This window comes from Lampetra fluviatilis, chromosome 27 (assembly GCF_964198595.1).
Source record: "Lampetra fluviatilis chromosome 27, kcLamFluv1.1, whole genome shotgun sequence".
Taxonomy (NCBI): Eukaryota; Metazoa; Chordata; class Hyperoartia; order Petromyzontiformes; family Petromyzontidae; genus Lampetra; species Lampetra fluviatilis.
Genome location: NC_136301.1, coordinates 8,373,746 through 8,401,705, shown reverse-complemented (window position 1 = coordinate 8,401,705; position 27,960 = coordinate 8,373,746). Strand labels below are relative to the sequence as shown.

General features: G+C 53.6%; 1 protein-coding gene across 1 annotated transcript; it reads right to left on the bottom strand.

The window, feature by feature from the left end:
- LOC144942361 (uncharacterized) lies at nucleotides 1–27,868 on the bottom strand. Its single transcript, XM_078869186.1, has 8 exons — nucleotides 27,665–27,868; nucleotides 17,316–17,389; nucleotides 15,997–16,270; nucleotides 15,071–15,138; nucleotides 9,492–13,974; nucleotides 7,459–8,343; nucleotides 4,811–6,542; nucleotides 1–2,758 (listed from the first exon to the last, which is right to left on the bottom strand). Exons 3-8 carry the CDS (start codon nucleotides 16,228–16,230, stop codon nucleotides 1,998–2,000), a joined length of 8,163 nt encoding a protein of 2,720 aa, XP_078725312.1. The 5' UTR covers nucleotides 16,231–16,270; nucleotides 17,316–17,389; nucleotides 27,665–27,868; the 3' UTR covers nucleotides 1–1,997.
- Nucleotides 27,869–27,960: the final 92 nt, after the last annotated feature.

Genomic DNA, 27,960 nt, shown 5'->3' with positions numbered 1-27,960 from the left:
ACACAGTTTTATTTGTAATAGATTTATATTTACACGGCTTTGAAAGCAGAAAACAAAGACATAAACATAATAAATGCATTATTAAAACAATACAATCGCAAAAACGTGTAATCAACGACAGTGGCATAAATTAAAACGACAATTTTAAAAATAAACGCAGCATAAACCACAAAGGGCTGCCTTGTTCATTGTTCATAGACAAAGATCCCCCGTAGACACTCAACAGAAATTTGGGTCAAGTGGTTCGGCCAGCACCAGGCTCGGCCGTCATTGTCTCCGTAGTGGCGATGTTTACACACCGTACCAGGCACTTATTTAAGGCCGAGTCGACCTAGGGGAGGCCCAGGACCAGTTCAGATAATTGACACTGGTGTTGGCCGCGAGCGGGAAACGAAGTCGGGTCACTGGGTTCGTAGCGCAGCACGCTAACCGATATACACCCGGTATATATAATTAATAGGCAACGTTTCGGGCGACCGCCCTTCTACGCACACGTGGTCTGATGCACAATTCCTTGTCCTGCATATAAAACTTGGTAGGACCCTCCTGGAATACCCTTGGGACCGAGCGAGGCTTTCTTCTATGTAAACAAGCGTAACTATAGTATTAATAATGGAATAATCTACTCATATTTCATTCAAATATACATTCTTGCCGTGGTGGTCGTCCATCTTCACAGTGGTTGTCCTGTCCGGCACGTTATCTCCTCGTGTTGCAATGCAATCATGTGGGTCCTACTATCGCAATGGGTCCTACCAACGACTCTGGGAGTCTGAATTAGCATTTCCAATTTCTCAGCATAATTTGCAGCCATGCACAGCTCCGTAATTCGTAGCTGGACGTACTCTGCACTGGCTGAAAAGGTACTTTAAAGGCACATGGGTCGTTTGCTTTTCACTCCGGAGTTTCAGCTTTCCGAAACCCCTCCACCAAATAGTCGACCAGCCTGTTGCGCGTCCACATCGCCTATGTCTTCAGAGCCCGATCAAATATGTACCACTTTGTATAAACATATAACCATCATCATCATCATCTCTATGGCGTTAATTAAATGATTGACACTACTTTGTCAAAAAGCCAAATGTAGTTGTATCCCTGGTAGAGACCATCTGTGTCACTGCTGCCTGTTGGAATGGCCACGTATTCTCAACTCTAAAAAATGTAGGGGGGGGGAGGGTTACTACACAGCAAAATATGCCACGCGTTCAGCTCTTTTGAGCTGGTGGTCTGCATAAGGCTGAGATCGCTTGAATGCGCAATGCTGCGCCCCCTCCTGTGTGTATGTTTGAAGTTCAGTTATTTCTCTGTTTCTCGCGGAGGAGACGAGCGAAGTGACGTCAATACTTGACCGGGGGCGGGGGGGGTCAATGGGAGCCGTCGAGAGGAAACTGCAGCACGCAGGCCGCTGCATGCAGTACCCCGCGGCCCCGATTAAAACGGCCCAGGGCCACACAAGGCCTGCCACTTCGAAACAGCCCCCCCCCCCCTTCAAACGACCTTTGCTCGCGTTACAGCAAGCGTCTTAGCCGCACTAATCGGATACTAGAGGGTGGATATATTTGGCATGGAAACAACGCTGTGTGAATGTTATTTTTGTATGTCCTGCTCGGTCACTTGTTCATAATAAAGGGGTTTCTTTTTTGGTTAGATCGCGTCAATGTAAATGTGTCGTTAACCCACCACCACCCGACACAGCCACTCGGTAAGGTTCGTCACGTAAAGCGAAACGTGTCGATTAGCTACCACCGGTGTGTTGGAGAGTAAACCCATAAAATGTACGATTTGAGTACTATGTTTCGCTGGTGATTACAACTAGCTTCATCAGGCGATTTGCCATAATTGTGAAGAAGTCTTCATGTTACCGCGCTTAAATAGAGTAGTAAGATGATGTCATCACAGTGCTAAACTCAGTCACTTGTGTCACTGCAATGGCCCCTAAGTAAAGTGGAAAGCTTCTCCACCCCCACCCCGGCTTAGAAGATGGGAACAGGAAAAGCTCAGATGCGGTTCAGCGTGAGGGCGACGTTGAGTTTGTGAAAGTACGAGCGGAGCTTGCACAGCGGGCAACTCCGGCTCTTCTCTCGCGCCTCCGCTCTCCTCTTCTCCGCCTGCATCTTCCTCTCGCGCTGCCTCTCTCTCTGCCGAGCCACCTTTTGTCTCATTTTCTGCTGAAGTCTCTTCTGCTTCTGCTGCTGCTGCTGTTTCTTTTTCAGATGCTGCTTTTGGTGCTGCTGCTTCTGCTTCTGAGACTGGTGATTATTTTTCTGTGGTGGCTTCTGCTGTTGTTTCTGCTTTTGCTGCTCCTGAGTCTGATGATTGTGTTTTTGTGGTGGTGCTGGTGTCTTCTGCTGTTGTCCTTTCTGCTGCTGCTGACGATGAGCCTTAACACGCTGCTTTTGCTGATGCCGCTGCTGCTGCCGCTGCTTTGTCGCCGTTGGGTTGACGTTGAGAACCTTTGCGGATGACGATGACGACGGTGACGCTGATAATGTGGAACCTTGAGATGGTGGTGACGGTTGGGATGACGATGATGTCGCTACTTCCAATGAAGATGACTCTTCTGATGATTTTGATGTTGTTGATTCTGATGATGACCCTGATGATGGTGATGACCCTGATGATGGTGGTGGTGGTGAGGGGGCAGGGTCCCAGGGAAGCCACGCTCCGCCTGTGAGGCCCGGGTCGGCTCGCCGGTCGTGAGGAGGGAACCACACGGGCACCGCTGAGCGGTTGTACGCAGCGAGACGGAGCAGCAGGCCTGGGAGGTGGGGAGAGGCGAGACACCACAAGGGGGGGGGTAGGGAGACCGGGGTTAGAGGCGGGGCAGTGGTGAAGGTGGTAGAAAGTGGGAGTGCGTAGTCATGTGATTGATTTATGATGACAATGATTCGAGATCCCCTGGTCGATATGCTCGCGTTATGGAAGGAGCCAAATGAGCTGTTTGGCACGATTCCCGTTGCGTACTCGCTGTGATATTCAGTCCATGTGATTTGTTGGTAGTTCTTCCTATGTGTACGTAATTGCAAGTGTGTGTTTGTGGGGGGGAGCCGTAGTTTAGTAGTTAGTGTTCCGCACTATAAACTCAGCGACCCGAATTCGATTCCCGCTCGCGGCCACCACCAGTGACAATTATCTGAACCGGTTCTGGGCATCCCCTAGGTCAACTCAGCCTCAAATGAGTACCTAATGCGCTGTGTGAACATCGCCACTGGGGAGACAAAGTCGGCTGGGCGTGGTGCTGGATACCCACCCCCTCGTGTGCCATGCCGCCCTACATAAGTGCTCGCTAACAGCGCTTGCCCGAAAAGTCTGTTCACGCTATACGGGGGAATCTTTGTGTGTGTCTCTGGGCGCGTGTCGAGTGGTGGCGCAGTGATTTGCACACTGCACCAAGAGTAGGCCATTGCGTGCTGCCACCAGGGTCCAATTTTTTGCCAAATTCGAAAATCACACCGCAAATTTGTTCATTGGGATCATACACCGATATCGATTATCGCCTCCTACCGGTAGACCAATGCCTCCAGGTCGCTCTTGTAAACGAGACTCATCCCGGTCTCATGAGTCCTCACGTTCTCGAAACGTGTCGAAGGGTAGTATACAGTCGACCCTTCCACATCGCGGGGATTAACGCCACAGGCCACCCGCGATCTGGAAAATCCGCGTAAAAAATGTTGATCCCCTTGGCAAGCAAAGCGAGCACCTCCAGCCGGGGGGTTCGGGGGGGGGGGGCGCTGCGAACCTTTGCGTGTCGTCTGCTGGCTTTCGCGTTCTTTTCGCAAACTTAAATTTTTACAGAATTTGATTTAAAAAAAAAATCGTATATTTATGGTATTGAAAGATAAAATACATTAATATACCAGTACTGACATATTTTATGCATTTGAGTTACTAAAAATGTTGCGTGTCGTCTGTGGCTTTCGCAAATCTCCCAAAAACTCCCAAAGAATTCCCATTTTATTTCTTATGCCGACCCCGCGATATATCGAAACCGCGATGGGGAAAGTCGAGATGCAGAAGGGTCGACTGTATTCCCACCCCCCCCCCCCCTATATTGTAAATAGCGTCCATTCTAAATAAACAAAGCACGAAATAATGCATTGTGAAAGGGGTTAAGAATGGGGACATTTTTTTCGATTTAAAGCTTTCGTGACTGCAGGGATTCATCTTCTTAGTTATTTCGGTAAAGGCACGTAGAAGGGAAATAATAACAGCTCTGTTCTTCACCTGAGGACGGCTGCTTGCGTTGTGGCCGAAACGTAGTGAGAATTGTATTTTATTGTGTTTTATTTTTATTATTTTATTATTTCCCTTCTACGTGACTTTACCGAAATAACCAAGAAAATGGGGAACATGTCACGTGTCAGTTGATTGGAGGGGCGCGGAAAACTGTGCAGACGAGATTGGAAAGATAACGAGAGTGGAGAAGATGCATGGATGTCGAGGCTACAGAGAAGATAATATTCATGTTGGCTTACTTACCTAGGAAAGCCACACTGAGTTTGAAGGGTCCGTTTCAGGGGGAGGGGATCTTGTATTAGATGGAAATGTTCGGCCAATACCGGTGACATTGCATGTTTTACTTGCTTAACTATGGGAGGAAACCAGATAAACCCTGATGAAACACGTGCATAACAGGGGGAGATAACGTACATAGGAACCCGAGTCGGAAATCGAACCCTGGTCGTTCTGGCTTTGTGGCACAACTTTTTACCACCATACTCCTCTTGTGGTGTAGGCTGGAGAAAGAGAGAGCGGACAGGCACGATGGAAAGTACAGCAAGTAGGTCCGCTGCCTGTTAGTGCATCTCACCCAGCACCACCTCCGGGTAGAGCGTGGAGACGTCGTGTCGCTCGTAGGGGTCGGCCGAGATATTGAAGAGCCACAACATCTTCACCTCCTCGCCGCCATCGTCGCCGCCGCCACTGTCATCGTCACTGTCATCGTCGTCATCGTCATCATCATCGTAGTCGTCATCGTCGTCATCGTTGGTCACTTGCACGTGGCGGTGCCACGCGCGGTCTCCTTTGAGTCCCAGAGTCGATGCAGGTGTTGCCGGTGCTGCTCTGCCTCCACCTCCTCCTCCTCCACCTCCTTCTCCTCCACCAACTGCTCCTCCACCTCGTTCACCGAGTCTGCCTCCTCCAACACCTATTCCACCGCCTCCTCCTCTTACACCTCCTCCACTGCTAACTCGTCCACCACCTTCTCCTCCTCCTCCGCCTCTGTCTCCTCCAGCGACACCACGACCACCACCTTTATCGCCTCCTCCTGCTTTACCTATATCTGCACTATCATCACCCCTTCCTCCTCCTCCTCCACCATCGCCACCTCTTCCTGCTCCACCACCTTTACCTCTTTTTTCTCCACCATCACCCCTTCCTCCTCCTCCTCGCGGCGGTGCCGAGTCCTTCACCGGGAACCCCACGAAGCCCACCCCGACCACCGCGCTGTGGCTGCCCGTCATCTTGGTCACCTTGCTCAGTAGGTATGCCGTCACGGGAGCGCTCCTGGCGCTCGAGTGGCCCTTGCTACGGCTGTCGTTACTCCCGCAGCCGTGCGCACACGTGCTCGTGCTCTCGGTGCCGTTGCTCGCATGGCTGTCGCTTCGATGGCCGTCTCTGCCGTCGCTGCTGCTATCCCGTCGAGTCACGGCACCCCGGTGAGCGTTGCTGCGGTTGCCGTTGCTGGGATGGCTGTTGGTTAAGCTGCTGTCGCCACGGTGGCTGTTACTTCTGTCTGCGTTGCCGTTGCTCCCGTTGCTGCTCCTCGCATTGCTGTTCCGCGGGCTGCTGTCGCCTTGAAGCAACTTTCTCCTCTTGCTGTTGCTGTGCGTTCTCATCGTCCCGTTGTTGTCACCCTGGCCGCAGTGCCGTTTGCTGTCCCTGCAGCTGAAGCCGGGCCCAGTGCCATCCTTGCCCCCAGCTGGGCTCAGCTTGCTGTCCACGTGCCGCTGCAGCAGCTGCTGCTGCTGCAGGATGTAGTTGCTGCTGTCGATGACGTTGCTGTTCGTGTAGTGGCTGGGGAATAATCTTGTCTCGAGATTGCCGCTCGGCGACGCTGATGATGACGCCCCTGATGATGAAACAGAAGAATGAGACAAAGACAACGAGGATGATGATGATGCCCTCGCCTCTTCCTCCATCACTGACCCTCTCCTCCCTCTCCGGCTCCTTTTCTTCTTCCCTTTCCTCTTTCTCCTCTCGTCCTTCCCTCCACTGCCCTTGCTGCCCTTGACGCTCTTGCCGCTGTTGCCGCCCTTTGTGATCCTCGCTCGCGAGTAGGAACGCCTCTCCAGGTTCCACCAGCGGCCCTGGAGCTCCGGCCCCGTCCGAACGGGGACCCAGTCGCCGTGACCAGGATCCCCGGTCAGCAGCTTCCAGGGCCCCGAGCGCAGCGCGGCGGTCACGTGGCAATCCCAGACGCCCAGGCTGCACGCCCAGTGCGAGGAGGAGGGCGATGATGACGAGGAGGATGAGGAGGACGAGGATGAGAGGGAGGGGCCGACCCTCTGTCGCTGAACGATTGCATGTCTAGAAACGCGCTGTGGTGGTGGGTGGGTGGAGTGAGATGTGAGCAGGTGAAAGGTGATCGGTGAGTGGTGGCGACGAGCCAGGTCAGGGGGTCGTAGGTGATTTGTGAGTTGGCACGGGTGAGGCGTTGGCAGGTGACAGGCGATGTGACGGGTGAGTGGTGAGAGATGATGTGTCGGCAGTGAGGAGTGCAAGGCGATCGGTGAGGTGAAGAGTAAGGGGTCGGAGGAGATAGGTGAGATGACAGGCGAGGGATGATGTGATGGGTGAGTGGTGAGAGATGACATTGCAGATCAGGGGTGAGAAAGCAAGAGGTGAGCAAGGAGTTTGGCACGGTGAGAAGGGTGGCAGGTGAGAGCAGGTGAACAGGTTAGCGAGTGGACAAGAGAGATTTACAGAGATAATCATCATCATTATTTGCATTGTATTCAGAATCTTTATTTAAACTGGAAGGATCCGATTAACTATGAAGCTCTTTTTCACATATGTCCAGTAGGGGACGGGTAACACACAATACAAAAACGCGATCGGAGTGCAAAGTAGCAAGTCACTTAATATAAATAAAGTATTTGTAAATTACACTCGCAGTTTGCTCTGTGCAATGATGCCACGTGGACAGTTGTTTTACCAGGTAAGGTCCACTGAGCTCTTTTTCAGAAGCGATCTGGCCACAAATGATAGCTCAGCGAAGTGGCTTATCATGTGGCAATTTATAGCATCCAAATACTCTCAATACTATGACCTGGAGAAAAATCCACGCAAGCACAGGGAGAACATGCAAATTCCAAATATATATATGCGTCAGGGTCGGATTCGGACCCACGACTTCCTGAACACCAGGCGAGGTAGTTAACATCTAGCCACCGTGGCGAGATGTTCGCGCAGTGTGCCAGAGCGGGCCACCAACATAAGGACTCGGACACTCACCTTCATCGGGTTGATGTTGTGTAGAATTTCCTTCCGTGGCGACTCACTGCCCTGGCAGATGACATCCCACACGTCAAAGCCGTCCAGGGGCAGGGGCAGCCGGTCTGATCCCTCACCAGTACCGTCTGATCCTCCACCAGCGCCATTCCCACCTTCTCGCTCGTCTCCTTTGCCACGTCCTCCTGCACCGTCCCCTTTTCGTCTGCTCGCACCTCCTGTCCCTTCTCCTCTCCCACCTCCAGCCACATCTACTCGTGTGGTCCCATCTCCTCTCTGACCTCCTGTCATAGCGTTTCTGTGTTCTCCTTTCCCACCTGTTATCCCATGACCTGCCACACCTTCTCGTCTGGCCCCACCTCCGCTCCCATCCCTCTGATCTCTTTTCCCATCACCTCTCGCGTCTTCTGTCCCACCTTCTCTCCCACCTCTCCCCTGGCCCCACGACCCTTGGCCCACCCTCCCATCTCCCGTTTCACCTCCCCTCCCACCACCTGCGACCACATCCGCCCGTCCGGTCCCATCTCCATGCCAGTCTCCTCCCTTGCCATCTGTCCCGTCTCCTTCTCCGTCTCCTCCGGCTCCTTCGTCCCCTCCTTCCGCCAGCCTCCTTTTCCTCCTCCTCGCCGCGAAGAAGGCGGGCAGGTCGACCCCAGCGAGGCGAGCCAAGGTGGGGAACCAGTCGGTGACGTGGATGAGCCCGCGGCTCACGGAGCCCTGGCGCCGCGCCGGGATGAGCGGGCTGTGCACGAAGCCGACGGCACGCATCCCGCCCTCCCAGTAGCTGCCCTTGCGGCCCCGCAGTGGCCAGTTGCTGCCCCCGATGTACGGCTGCCCCCCGTTGTCCGTGGAGTACACGATGACGGTGTTGTTGTAGTAGCCGTAGCGCTAGGAGGGAAGATGATGACGGCGTTACCGACGTTGGCATCGTTGCCCTAGGAGAGCCTAATTTATCTTTCAGACTCAAAGACTCTTGTGCAGTTTGGAGGCGATGTTGCCAACTGGGTACAATGAGCGCACCCGCAGTATTGACCAGGGCAGCCGCACCGGTCAACCCGTAGACCTCTGCAATGGGTGGCAAAACGAGCGATGCCCGTCGTGATCACCACACGGTTGTTATTGGTGTCACCATCGTCATGGTTGTCATAGTTACCAACATCATTGTTACCAGCACCATCATCAGTCAAAAATGATGACAATGGGGGGAATTGGTTAAACATCTGAATGTATCAGGGCACTTCTGAAAAGGAGTCTTGAGACTCGTCGAAGCTCTCCCGGGTTTATAAATCGCGTGGTAATCATCAACGTGGTGATTGTCGTGGCGATTGTGGTGTTTTTTGTCGGTGCTCAGGGTGGAGTCGCGCAGCACGTGATGGTTATTGTAGTTGTTGTCATGCTGCTGTGACCTGCAGTGCTCTGAGTGGGTGAGCGGGTGAGTTGATGGGCGAGGGAGTGAGTAGGTAAGTGGGTGAGTAGGTGAGTAAGTGCGCGAGTGGGTGAGTGTATTGTTGAGTGGTTGATCAGTATAAATTAGTAAGTGGGCGAGTAGGTGAGTGAGTGTGTTGTTGAGTGGTTGAGAGTACGAATGAGTGAGTGGGTGAGTGTATTGTTGATCGGTTGAGTGGTTGAGAGTACAAATGAGTGAGTGGGTGAGTGTATTGTTGAGTGGTTGATCAGTATAAATGAGTAAGTGGGCGAGTAGGTGAGTGAGTGTGTTGTTGAGTGGTTGAGAGTACAAATGAGTGAGTGGGTGAGTGCATTGTTGATCAGTTGAGTGGTTGAGAGTACAAATGAGTGAGTGGGCGAGTAGGTAAGTGAGCGAGTGGGTGAGTTCTTGCGACCTGCAGTGTGGTGGTTGTGGTGGTAGCGGTGGGGGTGATGGATGAACGCAGCGTGGGATGAGACGACACGGCCAGTCCGGTGAGCCCCAACCCTCGGCACAAGTGGAAGGAGTCAGTGAGCGACGTTCAAACGGAGTGGTAGAGGGCGGAGAGGCTTTTTGACGACGGATGTTGAGGAAGAGGAGGTGCCCTCACCTTGAGTGCGCGCGTGATGTTCCTCACAGCCTCGTCCAGCGCGGTGACCATGGCGAGGTGCCTGCGGCGCTCCACGCTCCAGAGATGCGCGTAGGGCAGCACGAAGCGGCGCGGAGCCTGCGCCGGGGCGTGCGGCGCGCGGAACGCCACGTACACGAACATCGGCTTCTGCTGCTGCTGCTCTCCTGCCTGCTGCCCTTCTCCCTGATGTTGTTGCCCTTTTACCTGCTGCTGCTGCTGCTGCCCTCCTGCCTGCTGCCCTTCTCCCTGATGTTGTTGCCCTTTTACCTGCTGCTGCTGCCCTCCTGCCTGCTGCCCTTCTCCCTGATGTTGTTGCCCTTTTACGTGCTGCTGCTGCTCTGCCTGCTGCTCTTCTGCCAGATGCTGCCCTACTTCCGGCTGCTCTCCGTCCTGATGTCCCCCCTGATGATGCTGCCCTCCTGCCTGCTGATGCCCTGCTCCCTGATGCTGCCCTCCCTGGTGTTGCTGTCCTCCACTCTGCTGCCCTTCTCTCTGGTGGTGCTGTGCTCCTGTTTGCTGCCCGCCTGCCTGATGCTTCTGTTGCTGCCCTTCTCTCTGATGCTGCTGCCCTCCACTCTGCTGCCCTCTCTGGTGCTGTTGCCCTCCTGTCTGCTGCATCTGCGCCTGCCCCTCAGTCGGATTCTCCTGCCCGCTTGTCTGCTGTCCTCTGTTCCGCTGCCCTCCTATTTGTTGCATCTTCTGCTGCTGCCCTTCTCCCTGCTGCACCTGCTGCTCGTGCTGCTCTGTTACCAGCTGCCATCCTCCCTGCTGTTTTTGCCACTGCTGCTGCTGCGCTCCTTGCCGTTGCATCTTCTGCTGCCTTTTTACTTGCTTCCCTTTGTCCTGCTGCGCCTGCTGTTGCTGCCCTTTTGTCTGCTGCCATCCTGTCTGCTGCACCTCTCCCTGTCGATTATTCTGCTCTCCTCCTCCTTGTTGCACCTGCTGCTGCATCTGCCCATTTGCCTGCTTCTCTTCCCTCTGCTGCTGTCCTTTTGCATGTTGCATCTCACGCTGCCCTCCTGTCTTCTGCTCTCGCCCCTGCTGCAATCGAGACTGCCCTTCTCTCTGATGCATCTGTTGCTGGTCTCTGCCCGCCACTGCCCTCAGCACACCCATTCTCGCGGGCAGCGCCCGGGCCCCGCGCCACTGCTGCCCGCTACCCCGCTTCGCTGCCCACCTTCCACGCCTTTGCCCACGCTGCCCCACCGCCACCTGTTGACCCCTTCGTTTTTGCTGTCCACGCTGCTGCTGCTGTTGCTGCCCATGTAGCTGAAACTGCCCATGCATCTGCTTCCCATTGTGTCGCAGCTGCTCGTGTGGTTGCTGCTGCTGCTTTTGTTGATGCAGCTGTTGATGCCCAATTAGTTGCAGCTGCGCACGTGATTGCTGTGGTTGCTGCTGCTGCTGCTGCTGGACGTGTGACGGCTGTTTTTGATGCCGATTTAGCTGTTGCTGACCGTGTAACTGCCGATGATGATCATTGTGCTGCTGCTGCTGTTGCTGCTGGTGCTGTTGTACACCTGACTGCTGCTGCTGTTGTTGCGTCAGATGTTGCCCCTGCTGCAATTGCTGTGCGTGTAACTGCTGCTGCAACTGTTGCTGCAACTGCTGCTTCTGCTGTTGTATGTGTAGCTGCTGTTGCTGTAGCTGTTGCTGCTTCTGCTGTTGTACATGTAACTGCTCCTGCAGTAACTGCTTCTTTTGTTGCTGATCCTGCTGCCCCTGCTGCTGTTCCTGCTGCTGGTGCTGCTGCTGCTGTCCCTTCTGCTTCTGCTGTTGTGCCTTCTGCTGCTGCCCGTGTTGCTGTTGTCCCTTCTGCTGCTGCTGGTGCTGCTCCTGCTGTTGTTTGTTTTGCTGCCCAGGCTGCGGCTGTCCCTGTTGCTGGTGTTGCTGCTTTCCCTCCTGCTGCTGCCCCCGCTGCTGCAGCTGTTCCTGCTGATGTCTCTGCTTCTGCTGCCCCTTCTGCTGCTGCCCAAGCTGCTGCTCCTGTCCCTGTGGCTGCTGTCCTTGCTGCTGTCCCTTCTCATGCTGCCCCTGCTGCTCCAGCTCCCCCTGCCGCTGCCCCTGCTGCTGCCCCTGCTGCTTCCCCTGTTGGTGTCCCTTTTGCTGCTGCCCAGGCTGCTGCTGCTGCTGTCCCTGCTTCTGTCCCTTCTCATGCTGCTCCAGCTGCCCCTGCTGCTGCCCCTGCTGCTGCCCCTGCTGCTGCCCCTGCTGCTGCCCGTGTTGGTGTCCCGTCTGCTGTCCCTTCTGCTGCTGTCCCTGCTGCTGCTGCCCCTTCTGATGCTGCTGCCGCTGCGGCTGTTGTCTCTGCAGCGGCTGCTCCTGCTGCTTCTGCCCCTGCTGCTGTCCCTGCTGCAGGTGTTGCTGCTGCCCAGGCTGCTGATGTCCCTGCTGCTGCCCCTGCTGTTGCTGCCCCTGCTGCTGTTTCTGCTGCTTGTGCTGCCCCTGTTCTCCCTGCTTCTCCCCCTGCTGCTGCCCCTGCTTCTGCCCCTGCTGCTGTCCCTGCTGCTGGTGTTGCTGCTGCCCAGGCTGCTGCTGTCTCTGCTGCTGGTGCTGCTGTTGCTGCCCCTGCTGCTGCTGTTGTTTCTGCTGCTTGTGCTGCCCCTGTTCTCCCTGCTTCTCACCCTGCTGCTGCCCCTGCTTCTGCCCCTGCTGCTGTCCCTGCTGCTGGTGTTGCTGCTGCCCAGGCTGCTGCTGTCTCTGCTGCTGGTGCTGCTGTTGCTGTCCCTGCTGCTGCTGTTGTTTCTGCTGCTTGTGCTGCCTCTGTTCTCCCTGCTGCTGTCCCTTCTGCTGCTGCTGTCCCTGCTGCTGCTGTCCCTGCTGCTGGTGCTGGCCCTGCTGTCTCTGCTGCTGCCCCTGCTGCTGTCCCTGCTGCTGCTGCCCCTGCTGATCCCCCTGCTGGCCCTGCTGCTGCTGCTGCCCCTTCTGCTGCTGCTGCCCCTGCTGCTCCCCCTGCTGTCCCTGCTGCTGGTGCTGGCCCTGCTGCTGGTGCTGGCCCTGCTGCTGCCTCTGCTGCTGCCCCTCCTGCTGCTGCCCCACGTTGCCCTCCCTCCAGTGCTGCTCGAGCAGGCGCAGTACAGCGCTCGTGTAAACCTCCGTAGAGTAGCTCCCCGCCGCCTCGTAGTCCGGGGTCTCTCCATCGGAGTGGTCGTAGCCACACAGCAAGCCCGCACCACCGCCAGCACGGGTCTTCCCTCTCAGCCTCACCGCCGCTGCCGCCACCCTCCCCAGATGGAAAAGACCCGGCTCTCGACCTGCTTCTTGCGGAGACTCGGGGTGCTCGTGGTGGTGCTGCTGCTGGTGGTGATGGCGGTGAGGCTCCCGTGTGGCCTCGTCGTCGTTGTGGTCGAAGTGGACCTCGGAGGGCCTTGCAGGAGCAGCAGCCGTGCCGGAGTCTCCACCTCCCCGGGACCCGGCCCTCTTGCCAGGGGCGCCGCCTGTCCCCGTAGCGGTTTGGTCATCGTTAGGCGAAGAAGAGATGGAGGAGGTGGACGAAAAGGAGGAAGCTGAGAGAGAGGAAGACGATGTTGACCGAGGACGTCTCCAAGTTGCCTTCTTGTGGACAGAAGTCTTCAATTTCATCTTCTTCATCTCCATCATCTTCATCTTCGTGTCTGCTCGCCTCCCTGCCCCTCCCGCATGACTCGCTCGCCACTGCTGAGGGGCTGGTGGTGATGACAATTTCAATTTAGCTTCTTGCTTCTTCGTTTGACCTCGTTTGAAGCTGCTGATGCTGCTGCTCGAGCCTTTATCAATTCCTCGTGCAGGAGCATTCCTTCCACTTTGAAACTCTGCTGCCCTCTCATCATCAGCAGCAGCATCACCCTCCTTACCACTTGCTCCTCCAATTACCGCTGCTGCTGCTCCTGCTGCTGCCCTTGATCCTAAGTCTGCCCCTGCTGACCTAGTTCCTGCCCTTGATGCTGCTGCTACATCTACTGCCCCTGCTATATCTGCTGCTGCTGCCCCAGACGCTGCCCGCGGTGTGCCGGCCGCCCCTGCTGCTCCCGATACGCCCGATGCCGCTTCTCTCGCCGCTGCAGCCCCAGACGCCGGCCCTGTTGCTCCCGATATGCCCGCTGCCCTCGACGCCGGGTCTACCGCCGCCGCTGCCCCAGATGCTGCCTGCGGCACGCCCACCGCCGCTGCTGCCCCCTTCTCTTCCGCTGCCGCAGACGTTGCCCCGTCGTCGGCGGCGGAGCCGGCGCCCCCCCCTGCGGCGCAGGCGGTGTGCGTGAAGTGGTCGGCGCTGCCCGTGAGCGAGCCCAGGAAGGAGTCGAACCCGCGGCTCGTGGGGAGGCATTCACGGCGCCAGAAGCCCAGGTGCCACTTGCCCACGGCGTGCGTGGCGTAGCCTGCGCCCTCCCGCAGCGCCTCGGCCAGAGTGGGCACCTCCGCTGGCAGGCACGACGGCTGGCGGGCACGGATTATGGAGTGCTGCATCCCCGTGTGGATCTGGTACCTGCGAGGTGAGGGGTGTCAGGGGGCGTCGGAGGGTGGGCGAGTGGGAATGGGTGGGTGGGGTGTGGGTGGAGAGGTGGGTGAACAGTTGATTCGCGAGATGTTAACTACCTCGCCTGGTACGCAAGAGGTCGTGGGTTAGATCCCGACCCTTACGCCTGATATATATTTGGAGTTTGTATGTTCTCCCCGTGGTCGCGTGCATTTTCCTCTGGATCTTCCGGTTTTCCCCTGCACATTTAGAATCAACATCACGTGTTTAGAGTAAATGGCTGCTATAAATGCCCACACGATAAGCCACTTCGTTGAGATATCACTTGTGGCCAGGTCGCTTCTTAAATAAGAGCTTATAGCTCAGTTGGGTCTTACCTTGTAAAATAAAATAAAAAATAGTTTATAGTTTAGTTTTTCTTGGTTTTACTGCCACCGTTGATGAGCACAAGGCCCAAAAGTCCCAAAAAAACCGTCAAGCAGTCAGTGACAAACGGTGAAGTCTGTGAAAAGTTAACACGCTCAAAAGAGTTCACACCGTTTCTTGCGTTGAGCAAGATGATCGATTGATTGGGTAGAGTGTTGGTCAATTGATCAGCTGTTTGGTCGGCTATTTAGTGGCCATTCACTTTGGGTTTTTAAAATTAGATTTATGCAATGCTCAGTCTGCTCTTCAATTTATCATCGGCCGTTTAATATAATCGATGAGTAAATTAGTTGGTCACTTATTATACCGAAAATGAGTCTGTCGATGAGAGTCTCTTGCTACTTGAGCAGATAGTAATTCAATTCATTGGTAGAACATTCCACCAGTGAGCTAATGACTCAATAAATGAGTTGACTCATCAGTTAATCGGTAATTGATTGATGAATAGCTTAAATGAATTAGTCAGGCGGTCAAGCATTTAACTTGGTCAACTCACTGATCACTTGGTCGGAATCAGCATCGGATCCGATAATCAATTAAGCTCTTTTTCACAGACGTCCACAGTCACTCGGTCAGCCAGGTAAATGTAGCCAATCGAGTGGTCAACCAGACAATTGGTCCGTCGTTGGTCACTCGTTGAACTGGTCCGTTACACTCGGTAAATGACGCGATAACCTACCGGCCCGTGAGCAGCTGGCTCCTGGTTGGGGTACAAATGGGCTGCACGTAGTAATTCTCCAAGCGCACCTGCACGCACGCAAAGACAAAGATCCCCCCGTACAGCCTTAGCAGACTGTTGGGGCAAGTGCTGTTAGCGAGGAGCACCTATGAAGGCCGGCACGGCACACGAGGGGGTGGGTGGCCAGCACCATGCCCGGCCGCCTTTGTCTCCCCAGTGGCGATGTTTACACACCACAGCCAGGTACCCATGTGAGGCTGAGTCAACCTAGGAAAGGCCCAGGACCGGTTCAGATAATCGTCGCTGGTGTTGGTTGTTGTGAGCGGGAATCGAACTCGGGTCACCGGGTTCGTAGCGCGGTGCGCTAACCGCTGCATGACCGCACGCTTTCACGGAAGGGTTTTATTTCCTACAATTCAACGGTTTAAAAGCATTTTTTACAGCAACAACTCAACTGGCTCCCAATTATACGTTACTCTATCAAGAGTCAGATCAATTGATTCACTTAGTGTTGTGTCGGAAAACAACCCAAAATTGGCAATTGTGTCTTTAGAGAAATCTTTGATTAAAAAGAATATTAGTTAAAAATAAATAATTGCGTGAATGTTTAAATAACATATGCTAGATCGGCGTATGTTACGCCGGGTAGAGCTAGTATATATTTTTTATTAACTCTGAAGGTGGGGGGCAGCTCAATCACCCTCCCCTTATTCCGCAGGAGTCCCTTGAATATTTATCAATACAAAATTTTTTACTAAAATAAATAATCTAAATTTGTCTCCCCGCTCGCATATTAATCGCGTCGCCTGCAATGATTGGCGCTAAACTTCCCCCCTCCCCTCCCAGGCCCCCTACCCCCAGGCCCCCTCCCCCCACCCCGCCCAGGTGCGGTGAGCAAGGACCGTGGATCGCGCGCACGCACGCACCCCCTGCGCTGCCAGCCGGTCGAGGTGCGGCGTGCGCACGTGCGGGTTGTGGTAGCCGATGTCGTTGAACCCTTGGTCGTCGACGAGGATGAAGACGATGTGCGGCCGGGGGGCCGGGCCCGCTTCCGCGCCCAGGCACCGCGGTGCCCAGCAGCAGAAGCAGCAGAAGCGGAGCGCCGACACGAGGAGGAGCAGCTGCTGCCGCTGCCGCCACCGCTGCTGGATGGATCCCATCGGCGCGATGTGGGTGAGACGGGAGAAGCGGGGGAGCCACCTGGGGATGGATGGATGGGGGGGGGGGTCGCTTCCTTCCTCTGCCAGACACTCGCTCTACACCTGTGTCTACACCTTCGTTTAATCTGTCTACCTGTTGCCCTGTGTATCTCTTTGTCGACCTAACTATCCACCTATCTGAAAAACTAACTTCAATGTGTATACCTATCTCCCTGCCTATCTGTGAATTTGCCTACCTGTTTGTATTATTGTCAACAACTTACTTGCGTTGTTTACCCACCTGCCCGTGTATATACACATAAATATATACCGGTGCAAATACATGCCAGTGTGTCTACCCGCCTATATACATAGCTATCAGCTACTCTGTTGACTTGAATGTCTACCCACCTACCTACCTGTTTCCTACCTTCTTACCTGTATATCGACGTTGCTAAATGTTCCGTTCGATTGTTCACTTATCCTGCTTCTGTGTACCCATGTAGCTATTGATGTTCCTACCTGCATAGCTGTGTATTTACCTGCATGCCTACCTGTATGACTACCTGTTGAAATGTCTACCGACTTATGTACCTTTCTGCCTATCTATATGTACCTACTTACCTGCCTATTTGTCTGTCTAATTATCTACCGGTCCACCTATCCACCTGTCTGCTGCCTGTCTGTCTGTATACATACTCGTTTGTATTTTTGTTTTACTACCTCCTTATAAATTAATATATTTTACTGTCTATCTACCTGTATAAAAGTTGATCTATTCACCTGTTAGTGTACCTGCGTTTTAACTTACCTACCTACTCACCTGTCTGTCTACCTGTGTATCAACTGACTTACCTACTCAACTGTCTAAACTTCTGTCTGGGTTTTCGACCTACCTATCTGTATATTTACGCTTATATGCCCAACGAAGCCTCACTGAGGCTCAGGAGGGTCCTTCCAAGGTTTCACAGTAGAGGGGTGGGCGACGATTGTGGCATAGATTCCAAATGTATAAATGTGCGGTACAATTATTTCAGATCAAAGTAAACTTGGACCTTGACACCTATGTCCACGTGTGAGTTTTGTCGGTATGTCTTTCTGCCTACCTGCCTCAACCCTTCCTATTTGGCCTCGTCTATCCGCATGCCCTGTCCAAGCGTCAGCGTGGTATGTGTGAGTCCTGAAAAGCATGTGGGGGGAGGAGGGGTAGTTGGTTAGCGCGCTGCACTACGAACCCGGCAATCCGAGTTCAATTCCTGCTCGCGGCCAACACCAGTGACGATTATGGGAAACACGGTCCTGCCCTGCCCCCCCCCCACCCCTAGGTCGACTCAGCCCCAAATGAGTACCTGGAGACAAAGGCGTCAGGGTCGTGGTACTAGCCACTCACCCCCGAGTGTGCCGTGCCGGCCTTCATATGTGCTCGCTAACAGCGCTTGCCCTGACTGCCTGGCAAAGCTATACGGGGGACCTTTGTCGTTGGTTATCTCGTGCGATTAAAAACACAAGCTCCTGCCTCCGCGCTGACAGAGGTCAATCGCCCCGCCACACTTTGGACAGGGGAGTGATGGATGATGAGCCGGGTGAAAGAAACGAAAGAGCGCCGTCAGTGCGGGTCGGCTCGACAACACCACGCGGAGGGATGCGGACGCGACGCGTGCACACGCGCTCGTGCACGCTTCACGTCTGTGCGTGACAAGAAACCACGTGATCGGACGCTCCCAGAGGCATACGTCAGGGGCGCCACGGTGGCGAGCTGTTAACTCCCTCGCCTGGTATGCAGGAGGTCGTGGGTTCGATACCGATCCAAACCCGGACGCCTGCTATATATTTGGAGTTTGCGCCTCTATCTCTCCCCGTGGTCGAGTGAATTTATCTCCGGGTCCTCCGGTTTTCCCAAGGACTTTTAGAATCAACAAGCATTTAGAGTATTGGCTGCTATACATTTTTCCACGTGATAAGCCGCTTCGTTGAGCTATTACTTATGGACAGGTCGCTTATGAAAAATAGCTATATAGCTAGTGGGCCTTGCCGGATAAAATAAATATTGTTAAATCCTTTATATTAAGTTCACTTGCTTGCTTGCGTGCGCGCTTACGACCGTGCAAATCTTTCGATCGTTTTTTAACCCACTTCCCTTGATCCGATTGAGCTGACATTTTGCACACAGACTCGTTGTGCGTGACAATTTATTTTCGTGAAAATTTTTTCCAAAATTTTCAATTTTTTAGGAATTTTTTTTTCATATTTAATTTAAAATACCAATGTGATAAAAATGAAACTCTTACTCAAGAAAAACAGAAATGAATAATAAAATAAAACCGATGCCACGCATATAAAGAATTTATAGTGAAAAACTTAATTTTTACGGATTAATTTTTTTTCGGTTTTTTTTTTATACGGCAGCAGCGAACTTTGCTGGATGTCCTTGTACTGATGAGTCCCAATTAGGACAAAGCCACGACAACATAACCACCATGCATTCGGTCACCTATTTTGAGCTGAAGGTGGGGATACGGCTGAGATTTTTGCGCACGCAATTCGCGCCTTTGCTTGTCGTTAAATCAGCAACAACATCCGTCATGGGCCGCTAAGTGATGGTGACGTCACCACGGTGTTTGTGCCAAGCTAGGTGCACTTTGAGGCCACGTAAAGTGTTGTAATGCTCGCTGACAGGTCACGGGACAGACCCAGGTGCCAGGAGTTGACTGAGATGATTGGCAGATGCACCACCTGTGCTCCCCACTGTGCCACCTCTCCGTGTTATCTGCCCGGCGCTCTGCTCATTGTTGTGAGCATCGCTCCTCTGCCCACCACTGTTATTGGAGGGCGACTGCCTCCAACTGCCCAGCAGCGTCCTTCACGAGCCTCCTCCACCCACAGAAGCCGATCTTGACACCGCTGATACCGGTCATCTGCAAGTCCAATCAGCTCCGCATTATTCTGTATCATATCTGCCCATCTCTCCTTTAGCCCGTGCCCCGCCCGTTTAGCCCCCTCTATCTGGCAAATCAAAGGCTGCTTGGGCATGCGGTGGCTGGGCATGGGGGCTGCATGACTCAAACAAAGGTAGTTTCCCTGCCGGATGAGCTCACCGATGATGGGGACTGTGTACAGATCTCTCAAGAATCTGTGAGCACCCCACACAATCCAGTCTGTTAAACCCAGGATGGATCGATCGCTGGCGTGCCAGCCTAAATGTTTCAAACCGGCCCAGATGTTCCATCAAAGGGGTCTACTTTTGGAAGCAAAAAACACGCGAGAGCATAATTGTGGCCGAGATGACCCAGAGCTTCGTTTGGCGCGATGTACCAGGCAGCTTCCACACAGCAGCGTGACATAGCTTACGGAAATGTAATGCCGCTGAACTAATTCGGAGGGAAATCCTCTCCTACCCAAGCGAAGCTGGTCATAGGCACACTGATCAGTTATGGAAACGACTCCACTCTCTCCACAACTGTACCATTACTCAAGCGGGAGTTGAGATGGTAAAGTATCTGATGACAAAAGATACCCAGGCAGGTGCTTTGTTCTAGTTGGGGGCTGATGGTAAGGTCCGCATCTCTTAGTGGCACGTTCTAGGTTCAGCAGTAGCGTCTCTAACTCTTGAGAGCGAGGAGTGATGAATAATTATCAGATCATCAACATACGTAACAATTGTTACGTATGCAATGGACATCCACTCAATGTATCCGCACCAGACGAATATTCCTATGGTACAAACAAAGGAAAACATCTCAAACTACGTGGTCAAAAGAGATAAATCAATCTTGTTTATGCCAGAAGACATCCCTGTCGCATCCCAAGGTGAAAAGGAAATAACTCTGACTCCCGGCCATGAAGCTTTACCCGGGCTTGATGGCCCCAGATAGCTGGAATGGCTTTCCCATCAGTCAGCATTTCTGGGGGGTCTGAACTGGGTACCCAATGCAGCCGTAGCATGTGCGTGAACCGCAGTCCCATTCCCACTCGACACCACGAGGACTTGGGCAAGATGCCAACGCCAGCTGCAAGCGATGAAACTCCGCTTGAAACGTTCAACAGCGGTCTAAGACCAGGAAAGTAGGACCACTTTCAAAGAAAAAGATTCCCCGTATAGCCTGTAACAGACTGTCGGGGCAAGTGCTGTTAGCGAGCACCTATGAAGGCCGCCACGGCACACGAGGGGGTGGGTGGCGAGCACCACGGTCGGCTGCCTTTGTCTCCACAATGCTGATGTTTACGCACCGCGCCAGATACTCATTAAAAGCTGCCCAGGGTTCTTCGTCCGTGCGTGACTATGTGTATGACAATGCAACTTAGGCGTCTGTGCAACTGTTGAGACTACGTGTGTAACATGATGTGTGTGGGGGGGGGTGTAATGTGCGTGTGTGTGTGGGGAGAGGTAGTGCAACAGTAAGCGCCCTGCGCTACCAACCCGGCGACCCGCGTTCGATACCCGTTCATGGCCACCAACACTAGTGACGATTATTTGAATTGGTTCTGGGCCTCCCCTAGGTCGACTCGGCCTAAAATGAGTACCTGGTGCAGTGTGTAAACATCGCCACTGGGGACACAAAGGCGGCCGGGCGTGGTGTTGGCCATCCACCCCCTCGTGTGCCGGCCTTCATGGGTGCTACTCGCTAACAGCACTTGCCCCAACAAGCTGTATACGGGGGATCTTTGTCTTTGTTTTGTGCAACCGTCTTCGTCGCGTGTCTATGCGAAATTGTGTTGGGACTGTGACTGTGTGTGTGTGATGTGCGTGCGTGGCACGGAGCGCAACTATGCCAATGCAATGCGTTACTCGGCGACACGTGCTGCACACAGGCAGACGCGCATCTTGAGACCGTGCAATGACAAAGATCCCCCGTTTAGCCTTAGCATACTGTTGGGGCAAGTGCTATGGGCGAGCACCTTATGCAGACCGCCATGGCACACGCGCACAAGGGGGTTGTGTAGTTGACACCACGCCCGGCCGCCTTTGTCTCTCCACCTACGGGAGGTCCAGCGCCGGTACATATATTCGTCACACATGTTGGCCGCGAGCGACAATCAAACACTCTTGGACTACTAAGGGTCACCGGGTTCCTAGGGCAGTGCAATAGCCACTGCGCCACACACCCGGAGAGACGTACAAAGACAAAGGTGCCCCGTATAGCCTTAGCAGTCTGTCGGGGCAATTGCTGTTAGCGAGCACCTATGAAGGCCGGCACACGGCACACGAAGGGATGAGTGGTCAACACCACGCCCAACCGCCATTGTCTCCCCAGTAGCGATGTTTACACACCGCACCAGGTACTCGTTTGAGGCTGAGTCGACCTACACATGTACACACATCCTATAAACAAACATGTACGGATGTAGTGACATCGCGGGATGTCATCGTGCTATGCCGGCCCTAGAGTGGCACGGCGTGCGATGTAACGACATCGCTGACACCATTATGATGTGTGTGTAGTACCGGCCCTAGAAGGGCTCGGTGAGCGCTGGTTGATAGCGCTAGCTGGCACCAAGCTTGTCGTGCAGTGTCAGCCCTACAGGATAGGGTGTAGGTGTGCCGGGGTTACTAAAGGCCATGGCACTCTGGTTGAGGGGGGAGGCCGAGACACCCCTCGCCTTCCGTAGCTAACTATTGGCGCGAGCAAAGGCTGCCTTCGCGAAGATGGACCACGATGGAGTCGATTCGCTAGTCCTTGAGAGATTGTTGACGTTGGTAAAGGACCTCAACATCATCCTGCCGGCTGTCGGCAAAGACGACTTGTCTTCTCTCAAGGTTGTAAGATGCATCCAGGCGCACCTGCTCTTGCAACAGCATAATGGGTTGGTGGCGTGTACCGCACCTCGTGAGGTGCGGGATACACCCGAAGATGTGGAACCCGTCCAAGCCTGCGCTTCCACTCAAGGCAGAGGCTGGCGGGGGGACGGCATGGTGCGATGAGATGAACAACCGTGCGAGCACATGTGCGTCGCCCACGTTTCGCGAGGGAAACATCATTGGCGGTCGCATCGAATACAAAGCCGCAACCGGTTTCTGATGAAAAATGGATGGATAAACTTTGTTCTGAAAATGCGGAATTGCCAGAGTCCCAGAGGGGGGAGTTGAGGCCGCTTTTGTGTTTAGCAAGGGCAAATTTGACATCGGCCGCACTACGCTTTTGAGTAAACACATCGATACGGGTGACGCTGCTCCCATCCGGCAGAACCTCTACAGACTGAGCACTATGGAAAAAGAACACGTACGGCTGGCGGTCGATGAAATGTTGGCCGCCGATATCATCTCGCCATCCACCAACCTTTGGGAAACCCCGATTGTTCTTGTTAAAAATCAGGATGGCAGTTTGCGCTTGTGTTGACTTCTGTAAGCTTCATAAGATCTCTGTGGCTGACGCGTACCCTCTCCCTCGGATGGACGATTCCCTGGATGCTCTAGCGGGAGCACGCTATTTTTCGACTCATGACCTCCTATCCAGGTTTTGGCAGTTGCCGCTAGATGAAGCCTTTCGTACACCGCAAGGCTTATTTGAATTCAATCGGCTTCCGATGGGTCTTCATTCCGCGCCGGCTACATTCCAGGGATTGATGGAACTTTTTCTAGCTGGCCTCCAGTGGGACTTGTGCCAGATATCTCTACGATGTTATCGTTTCAGCCGTACGTTTTAAGAACATCTCGTACGGTTACGTGCTGTCTTTCTTAAAATGCTCCAAAAATCTGTTCATTATCTTGGTCACATAGTCAGTAAATCAGGAATAGCGACGAACCCGGACTAAACCGCATGTGTTCGTACTTGGCCGACCCCCATATCGGTGGGGAAGGTGTGGAGTTTCATAGGATTTGCGTCCTATTACCGCCGTTTTGTCGCCAGTTTCGCCACTATAGCCAAACCTCTCCATGCCCTGACAGCAAAAGGTCAGAAGTTCCATTGGGGGGAGGAGCGGGCCGCATTTGTTGCGCTCCGAGATGGCTTGGTGAATGCCCCTCCCCTCCGCTACCCCGACTTTTTCTTGCCGTTCGTTCTTGATAGAGATGCTAGTAACACCGGAATTGGTGCTGTTCTGTCTCAAGTTGTCAATGGCGTCGAGAGTGTTGTCACATACGGAAGCAGAGTGCTGTCTCCGGCCGAACAACGGTACTGTGTCACACGCCGGGAACTTTTGGCTATTGTTTTTTTTGTGCAACATTATCGCCCTTATCTTTATGGCAGATGCTTTGAGGTGCATTCTCCAGCGCTACAGTACGCGCTACGTATTGAGCAGCCATCTGGTCAACTTTCACGTTGGTTGGACGTCCTCCAGGACTATTCGATTACTGTTTCCTATCACAAAGGTTCCCGACACACGAACGCGGACGCCCTGTCGCACTTACCAACGAGCGACGGGTGCGTGTGTTTCTCGGGCTCAGGCCATTGTAAAACGCCTACCAAGGACTCGCCCCCTCCCCTTGCGGCGTCGGCTGGGGTTGAAAACTCTGAGGTAGTCGATGGTCCTGTGGTGCGTGACGCCGTCATTGGCTTGGACCATGTGGAATGGGGGCGCCTCCAGGTTGAGGACGCTTCCCTGCTTCAGTTACGACGCCGTGTCAAGGAGGCCGATGGGGGTGGGGATCGACGGGGTGTAGCCTCTGTCATCCTCAGAGATGCATTGCTCATGCATTATGATAGAGAGTTGCGCCGTGACAACATTGTTGTGCACACTGCCCTATGGGGTAAAGTCATCTGGGTGGAGCACGAGTGACTGTTGCACCTGGGGATGCATAAGACGCTAGCCACACTTAAGCTCGACTTCTTCTGGCCTGGCATGGCGGAAGATGTCGTAAATTTATTAAAAGGGTGTGTGCAGTGCGCGGCGGAAACCCCCGCTAAAACTCTGTTGTCCACCATTACAATCCATTCAGGTCTCCCGCATAAACGAGCTGGTCGCTCTTGATATCCTTGGTCCATTTCACACTACCCCTCGTGGGAATAAGCATTTGCTAGTGGGTGTCGAGTATTTTTCACGCTGACCGATGGCTTGGTTTCTCCCCAACCAGTCGGCGGCGGCCATCACCGAGGCATTACTCGATGGCTATGTGATGGACAAGGGTACCCCTGAGCGTCTTCTGACCGATCAGGGCAAACACATTCATTCTAAATTACTGCGGGAGGTGTGCAACTTGTTGGGAACAAAGAAAGTACGTACATCACCATACAACCCCCAGACGAATGGAATGGTGGAGCGGCTGCACAGCACTCTGACCTCCATGCTGAGCCATCAGGTCAGCGAGTACCAGCTTGACTGGGACTTGCATGTTCCCGGAGTCCTGGCTGCCTATAGAATGTCCCCTCGCGCATCCACCGGATACTCACCATTTTTTTTATGTACAGAAGAGAACACTACCCCCCGATTGATGTCCAATTACGATCCGCGCCAAATAAGGCTGAATCTAAAATTTCTGACTCTAGGCGCTTTACCCTTCAGAAGCTTTCGGAAGCGCAAGAGGCTTCCAGGGAAAATTCCAATTCGCGACAATTGGCAAATGAGCGGCCAAGGGGTTACCGTCTTTCTGCACATGAGTGGGTTCCAGGTGACAGAGCCTGGCTGCACTTTCCACAGGTACCGGTGGGTACTTCACCCAAATTGTTTAAACCCTGGAGGGGGCCGGTTGATGTGATTCGGGTCGTTCGGCCCCAGTGTGTTCAGATGCGCTTGGGTCGGCGGAGTTGGTTTGTACATCCCTTGCGCCTCAAGCCTTTCATCGCACGTCGTGAATTCATCCCATCTCCACTACGCAGGGGCCGAGTGTCAGATGTGTCCGGCGAGCTGAGGTGTGTACCCGCTGAGGTTGGTCCTCAGGGGAGTCAGGTGATCCCGTCCTCAGGTGCCGCGTGTTTAACGTCCCCAAAGCCGCTACCTGCTCCATCTCCACTAGATTCTGGAGAGGAGAGCCCGTCTGCCCAGCCGACTGCTCTTCGTGAGGAGCCGGGTTCGACGGGACATTTGCAAATTCCTCCCCTGGATGGATGCCCAGCCACAAGGACTCGATCAAAGACTCTTCAATTTTCGTGATCCCCATACACACAAGCTCCCACACCGTCAGTTGGTTGTCGCACTCGGCAGGCCATATTGGTTATTGGCTGAACCTGCCATTTATTGTGCTTGTGGGTGTTGTTACACGGTGAGGGTGGGAGATGCTGGTGATGGAGGGGGTCCCGAGCGTTCGCGTTTTACTACATTTTTTTTCTCTCTCTTCCCTTGCTTTTGCTTATTGTTGTTCTGTACTTACCTCCCCTTTCTCCGTTAGTTACTGTATATTTGTAGATAGTGTATATATTGTATAGAGGGGTTTGGGTGTTTATTTGTTGATGCACACATCGGGGTTGTTCCTTTGTTCGTTTTAAAGGGGGAGTTGACAGCCGGGATGGCTGAGTGCTACGAAGGGGGGAGGTGGGGTGATGTAGTGAGACTAGAGAGGCACGGCATGCGATGTAACGACATCGCTGACACCACTATGATGTGGGTGTAGTACCGGCCCTAGAGGGGCTCGGTGAGCGCTGGTTGATAGCGCTAGGTGGCACCACGCTTGCCGTGCGGTGCCAGCCCTACAGGATAGGGTGTGGGTGTGCCGGGGTTACTAAAGGCCATGGCACTCTGGTTGATACCGAGAGGATACGTGACCGGTTAAGTCTACAAAGGGGCCTCAAGTGGAGGCTCGGGGTGGTCACATGGTCCGGGTCAGGATCCTGCTCGAGGATTCTGGAAGGTGGTCGTTGCCAAGGGCGGAGTCAGCCACGCCACAGAAAATATAAGCCGGGTCCCCCAGAGGGACCGGCGTTGTTGTTCATCTTGAAGAAGCCTTCGTCAATGTCCTACGTTCTACCGAGTCTCCAACACGTAAACCTGGACCCGAGCTGCAGTCCGGTCCATTATAGCTAGTTACGTTATAATTAGTATAGTTAGCCTGGTAGTCACCACCATAGGTTGGTCTTCTGATAAGGGGCAGTTACCCCGTGTGTTGGTGTTAAATAAATGTGTTGCCTCCAAGAGTACGTCTGCGACTCAGTTAAACTCACAACACATACATACAAGACAAAGATTCCCCCGTACAGCCTTAACAGACTGTTGGGGCAAGTGCTGTTAGCGAGCACCTATGAAGGCCAGTACGGCACACGAGGGGTGGGTGGCTAACACCACGCCCGGCCGCCTTTGTCTCTCTAGTGGTGATGTTTACACACCGCACCAGGTACTCATTTGAGGCTGAGTCGACCTAGAGTAGACCCAGGACCAGTAATCGTCACTGGTGTTGGCCGTGAGCGGTAATCGAACCCAGGTCGCCAGATTCGTATCTCAACACTACCGCTCCCATACATACACACACAATGTACACACATCCATTCATACACAAACGTCATGTCCGCACGTTCATGTCTGTCCGGACCGTGTGTATCTGTGTGAACTGGGGGGTTTTGTGTGATGATGTAAGAAGCCTGTGTGTGTGGTTAGCGCAACTCTAGCGATCTGAGTTCAATTCCAGTTCACGGTTAAAAAAAAGTCTGTGACAATTATTTGAACCGGTCCTGGGCCTCCACTAGATCGACTCGATCTTAAATGAGTACCTCGTACAGTGTGTACACGTTAAACACTTGGGAGACAAAGGCGGCCGGTCGTAGTGCTAGCTACCCACACCCACGTGTGCCGTGCCGTCTTGTATCGGCGCAGACAAGCAGCACTTGCCCCAACAGTCTGTTAAAGGCCACCCGGGGGTTGGTTGTCTTTGTGTAGTGTGTGTAGTCGTTGTGCCTATGTGTATACTGTGTGTCTGTGAGTTTGTATATCTATTAATGTTTGTGTCTTTGTGTATACTATGTGTCTGTGACGCTGTGTCTGTGAGTGTATGTCTCTGTGTATACTATGTGTCTGTGACGCTGTGTATCTGTGGGTGTATGTGTATCTGTGCCTATGTGTATATATACACGTCTGAGACGTGTATCTATGGATGTGTGTGTGTTTATGTGTCAACTTTGTATATGCGTGCGCGCGTGTATCTGACCCGCCCATACTGTTGGAACGTTTTTACCAGCCCCCTACTCGACATCTGTGAAAAAAATATCTTTTGAGCTCATCGGATTCCTCCAGTACATTTGAATATTCCGATTCTGTGTGCCTCTGTTGATGTGTGTGCCATGTGTGTACCGTGTACATGGCTGCATTCGCAACATGTGCTCTGTGTGTTCTGGAACACAGGCACGCACACACAAACACAAATTGTTCCCCTACGCCTTAACAGACTGTTGGGGCGAATACTGTTAGCTCATTTGAGGCCGAGTTGACCTCGGGGCAGGGAGGCCCAGGACCGGTTCAGATAATCGTCACTTGGTGCTGCTATCCGCGAACGAGAATCGGAACTCGGGCCGCCAGGTTCGTAGCGCCAGCGCGCTTAACATGCACGCGCGCGGACACACACGCGCACGCGTGCGCACACACGCACACGCGCACATACCGTAGCCCTGTCCGCTCCCACAGTGCCAGGAAACCAATCTCGCTATGAATCCGGTCGCGCGCAGGGGGAAGAGCTCTTGAGCTGTTCCGGAGAGAGAGAGAAGGAGGGAGTTGACCATGAGAGACAGAGAGAGAGCTAACGGAGTGAGGTTGTATGCGGGGAGAATTGGGAGACCCGGCTTCGACTGGTGAAGCGGTGTGTGCGTGAGAGAGAGAGAGAACGGGGGTGGAGAGAGAGCGGGGAGAGTGGGAGAGAGTGTGTTTGAGAAGGGCAGTGTTTGCTGCTGCTGCTGCGGT